Here is a 5,642-nt window from a genome sequence, read left to right on the forward strand (position 1 = left end):
TCAGCGCGCGCGCCGGGCTGCAGCGGCTGAGATCTTCATCACCCGACCGGATCCAGAAGCGGGACCCGGCGGGATGAGGTAAGTATAGGGGTCTCTAACGGGGCACGGGGGGTGACAGGTTCCCTTTAAGTCTGGGTTCGGAAACTTCTCCAAACTGAACTTTGCTTATCTCCAGTGACCATTCAGATTATTGGGTCCCATTGATCATGACAGAGCAGTAACTCTACGGTCACCTTATTATTTACTTAGGAAGGGGGGGGAGGGGGGGAAGAGAATATATAACAAAATTGAGTTATATTTTGGCTGTGGCAAAACACACAAAAAAGTGAAAGCTTCCTTTGACCTGATAAAAGGATGCAAGGCACAGGGTAGCATAGGAAACAGTAATAGCATGTACCTGAATCCGTTAACAGATCCTGCACACCATTCAATATATGTTCCCGCACTTTCAGCTATACATGCTCAAGGTATTAACATAAACCAGTTCATTTGTGTACTGGTCTCAATTCACCAAGGACAATGCCGCACAAACAAAATGCCCTTATAGGAGTTAGGTGCGTACAAAAGTATTTAAAGGAATTATCCAGGCTTACAAAAACATGGCCACTTCCAGAAACAGTGCCACCTCTCCCCTCAGGTTTGAGTGGGGTTTTGCAGCTCTGTTCTATTGAAGAGTAGGGAGCTGAACTGTAATACCACACACCACCTGAGGACAGGAGTGGCACTTTTTTTGAAAGAAAGTAGCTGTTTTTTTCTTGGATAACCCTTAGGAATAAAAATAGTGTCTACACCACTGAGCTTTTTAAGTGGACACCAGCATCCACCCAAGAGTATTAAAAAAAAAAAAAGTTATAAATTCATAAGCTGCTAAATTACAGTAGTAATGAAAAGATGCAAACAGAAGCATAATACATGTGTGAGTGAGAGGTCTGAGACATAGAAATTTGTGACTTTTTAAATGGTTAATTTCTAAGTTCTAAGTGACCAGTCAAAACGTAGAGTTCATGTGATGCAAAAACATAAGAAAAAAAATAATAAAACGTTACAGAACTGAGGAAGTACCTGCCAAATATCTAAGGCCTCCATTATATTAGATCAAGAGTTTAAAAACCCAAACAAACCTAAAAACGTCTGTTATTCCGGCACCATTGGAAGTGGCGTAAGAACAGGTGCAGCGTATGTGCATAGGGTGGGGAAGTGCAAATAAGCATTTAATAACTCCAGTTCCAGCAGACACAACATTTCACCTGAGCAGAATCAGGAAGAGTTAGCAATGTCGCACCACTATTACCTCAGAGAATGTATGCCTTTATAAGCCTTCATGCAGGAATCATGAAATCTATGTCATGAATCAGCAACTATTAACATGATGTATTTTCAGTAGAAGTCTAGCAGCTTTTCGGGTGGAAGGAAGGAAACAGATTAGCAGCATTTCCTAGCTTTCACCCCATAACACACACAAAGAGTGCCAATCCAGACCTGATAATGCCAGTGTCATTTTTTCTTTACAGGGAACTAATAAACACATTATAACCTAGTATAGGTTCTAACCAATGGCATTGGACAGACACATTCACATTACATCCCGAATCTAGCGACGGGACTGGCTTGACGACAGATTCTGTTTATGCTGTATCAGTAGTAAGGTCCTTGTTTGTCAAACCCAGAGTAGCTAGACCATTCTGGAAATATACCATATGAGCACCTGGGACTTCCAAACTGATCTAGAGAAACGCTATAATCAGATTCACAGTGGCGACTTTTAAAGTCGGAACGGACTATTTTGTAATTCTGTCCTTTATTGCTGTCCCAATACGTTTTCTCATTGCATTCGAAGCAGACCGCAAATTCTATCCTCTCTTGATGTTGGATGTCATCTGGCAGGACAATGTCAAAAGAAAAGGTGTCCCTATCAGACCCAGCATAGGTGTCTTTAACATACTGGCATTCATGATCCGTGAATGCTCGCCAGGAATTACAAGTCATTCGTATCTTGACACATTTCTGGAAGGCTAGATTCTTGACTTTTACAGTGCCAACAAGCGATCGCTCTTTAAGCATACAATTTTCGAGACACACATAGTCCTTCTGAAGACGGTTCCTGAAATCTAAGTAGTCCGCTGCAGGCTGAGCGAAGTCCAAAATAAGGTGTTCCTTCTCCAAAGTGGTAAGGTTGACTATGTTGTCTATCAACTCAGTTATGTTGAAAGGGATTTCCAAGGGATCATCGAGTTCAGAGTACACCTTAACCATTGTAAGGGATAAACCCCTGCTGTCAGCAAACGACACCTTTTTTTTCACTTTATTCTCTTGGTTGTTTATCTCGGTGACCAAGGATTTGTCATTTGGCTGGATGCATGGTCTCAGAGGCTTGTCTGGCTTAGGCGCTATCCTGCACTCCAAATGTTCTCGTTTCAGTGCTGGCGAATGCAAATAAAACTTCATAGCGATATCCAGGGCCATGGTTGGCTTAAGCGGGAAGAAATCCAGAACACTAAGACACAAAAAGAAAATGCAAAACCATGTTACAAATAGAAGTAGCAGCTATAGTTAAAAAGGTCAGAAACAGACATTAAAATGATATTTTTGGATATTTAAATATTAGCCACTATTCACTACAACATCCGTGTACATGCCTGTGAGATGAATCACATGACTGCTGGACCAGTATCAAGTCTTTACAAAGGGCCCTGACCGGCCAGTACTCTTGTTGGACACATCACCAGTGTCAGAGATATGTAGACATCGGCGGGAAGCAAACGTAGTGGCAGCTGGGGAATTCTAGAAGATTAGAGATGAGCAAACTTTTCAAATGTTTGGCTCAGCAGGTTTGCCGAACTTCAGTTCTGTCCTAATTTTTCGTTATACGATTGCTCATCTTCAGTTACCTGTCCGTGCTCCCCCGTGTCCCCATAGCCACTACAATCCTGTTCAGCCAATCAATGACTGGGAAGTAACAGAGCCACGGCCAGCAACAGCCTGTTCAGCTAATCACGGGCCGTGGTGCTGTGCCATCTCAGTAAGCAATTGGCCGAGTGGGCTGGAGGTAACAGAGACCCAGAAGAGGACACCAGGGGAGCACAGACAGGTGAATAAATTATTTATTTATTTTTTTAATTACATGTGCGGCTGACATTTTGAATGCCGGACAAAGCTTCAAGAGGGAGCTATATGCGTTGCGTGGGGTATTTCCAGACACACGGAGGTAACTATTCAAACTTCCTCCGATAGGTTTTTTGGCAGGTTTTTTGGCAGTTATATACATGTGTATGGGCACTATGGCTATTTTTTAGCCTGTTTGCAGGAGATAGTATATGCTTACCCAGTGAGTAGGCATAAAAAAAAAAAATAAAAAATAAAAAAAAATAAAAAATAAAAATTGGGGAGCGATCTATTCTCTAGCAACCAACATTTAACCTTGATATCCTTGAAGTAAGTGGGTTACTCACGTCTTGGAGGGGAGATTGGTCAAACTCCGCCCCCCCCCCCCCGGCCAGGAAATCTCGTAGCCACAATACAACCAGTCGATGTTGCACTTCTCAGTGAAGGACAGTGAGTAGGGCAGACTCCTAACACAACTTTCACCCCTTCACTGCATTGACACCTTAGCATTAGAATGCCTTTATGTATGTTACAGTTCACCGCCATAATCATGAAAGAACCGATAATGATAGCTACCAGCTACTGCATGAAAGATTAACCTATAGACAGAAGCTTTGGCTAATGTGATATGGTAATACATAGGACTTCTCAGCAGACACAGTGAACACATCATCCTTAGTTTAGATTGGGGAGATAACAGACAACTGTCCTGCAAGTCATAGAAGTGGTTTCTGCAGCTCACACCCATTAATAAAATATCTCTATGACAATAAATTACAAGTTTTAACATTGTGCAATATGGGCAGGAACCTGGACTTACAGCAATGGTCAGATGGGCATGCTGGACTGGAGCTGCCCTCCAAATTAGGATCAGCAAGGGTTCTCAAGCATTTAACGCTACAATCCAAACATAGAACATCTACCTAACTATTGTATGTGGTCAGTGATTGCGAATTAGGGTCCACTTACACAGAAAGATTATCTGCCAAAGACTTGAAGCCAAAGCCAGGAATGGATTTGAAAAGAGGAGAAATGTCAGGCTTTCCTTTATGACCTGATCTGTTTCTGGCTTTGGCTTTAAATCTTTGGCACATAATCTTTCTGGTAAATGGACCCTTAGGAAAAGGAGTGGAGGATGCACAAGTGACAGAACAAAGGCAAAGTCTGGTTTGTTAAGTTTTACCTGGTTGAGTTCATCTGTGAAACAATCCTGGGCATTTAGCAGACATGGAGAGAGGAACTGAGACCATAGAAAGAAAAGGTGCAGTGGTCCGTTGTCTGAAAGGACAAAGAAAGAAAAAGCGGAAATTAACACCACGTATACAGGAACACACCCCCTTATCTGCTGCTACGGGATGTGAATGTTCGGTGCTCACTTCTTGCCTTCAGTGGTCCGTCACTACCACCTAGTGGAAGCCATGCTCTCCCAGGCATAATACACAATATAACAGCAGTAATAAGAAGTTCTCCTTACAGCACAATACTATTGGAGATCTGTAGGGGTAATAGGAGCCCTATACATATGGATTAGACCTCTTAGTAGCAAAATAGCTCTCATGCCTCATGAGCAAAGAGAATTCTTCCTAAAATTCTAAGTGGAGCAGCAATGGTCTGAAAGTCTCCACACGTCTTTACGACGGGCTCTTCTTAAGGAGAGTCACTACCCCTTTGACCAACCTCTTATTATTGGAAGCCACCAAATAGAGAATTTAGTATGTGGCAATGCTGAAGACCTGTGATTCATAGCAAGCACCAAAGGCTTAGAAAATAAATTCTGCTGTTCCTTTTAGTGCCCCTCTAAAAGAAATCCCTTTAAAATAGCAAAGCCTCAATGTAAAGTATGATAAATGTTGGTGCATCCTGATGACATAACGTGTATTAAAGGGGAACTATCAGCAGGTTAGATTCGTCTAACCTGCTGATAGTTCCCCCTTAAGGAGGAGGGTACAGCATGACTCTCCCGACATCTTCCACCCCACAAAACACCCCCAACAAAGGTACAGGTAGGAGAAGGGCAAGTAGGGCTGTCTAAATGTAACAACTCCTTTGAAGGGAATCCATCACCACAACGAATGGCACTGATCTGCTACAATGTACAGGCAGCTGAAGAGACAGATTCCTGTGATATAACTAGTATCTTGGAAATTACTAACTCTCCTCAGTAACAATTAAGAAGCCTGAGATCCACCATACTCTAAAATAGGAGTCCAGGAAGTTTCAAACTTACTGCAATGTGGTAAACAAGAGTTCAGAGGTGTTAAAGCGGCACTCCAGCTAAAAGGTAAAAAAAATAAACCAGTGGCGGGAGCAAATAGCATTGCTAAAGGCCCTATATCACGGAAGGATTATCACCGTATTTGGCCGATATAGCTGATAATCATCCCGTGTAATAGAAGGCAACGATCAGCAGACATGAATTATAATGGCTGATCGTTGCTGCTATTTGTCTTTCAACATGTTGAAAGACAAATGACTGATAGCAGCGATCCGCTACCGCTACCCTCTTTAGGCTGCCTGGACGATCTAGCAATCACCTTGGC

At 42.5% G+C, this 5,642-nt stretch overlaps 1 protein-coding gene across 2 annotated transcripts in view; it reads right to left on the reverse strand.

The window, feature by feature from the left end:
• Positions 1-541: 541 nt before the first annotated feature.
• PPP1R3B (protein phosphatase 1 regulatory subunit 3B) overlaps positions 542-5,642 on the reverse strand; it is a 9,484-nt gene continuing 4,383 nt past the window's right edge. Inside the window, exons 1-3 of one of the 2 annotated variants that reach the window (XM_069976712.1) lie at positions 5,330-5,545; positions 4,286-4,380; positions 542-2,494 (exon numbers count right to left, since the gene is read on the reverse strand). In XM_069976712.1, the coding sequence (XP_069832813.1) occupies positions 1,636-2,494; positions 4,286-4,320 (894 nt within the window). In that variant the 5' untranslated portion in view covers positions 4,321-4,380; positions 5,330-5,545 and the 3' untranslated portion in view covers positions 542-1,635. Of the gene's footprint in view, positions 2,495-4,285; positions 4,381-5,329; positions 5,546-5,642 lie in introns of those variants that run through there. The other variant, XM_069976711.1, reaches the window with a different exon arrangement.

Source organism: Dendropsophus ebraccatus, chromosome 7 (genome assembly GCF_027789765.1).
Source record: "Dendropsophus ebraccatus isolate aDenEbr1 chromosome 7, aDenEbr1.pat, whole genome shotgun sequence".
NCBI classification, from domain to species: Eukaryota; Metazoa; Chordata; class Amphibia; order Anura; family Hylidae; genus Dendropsophus; species Dendropsophus ebraccatus.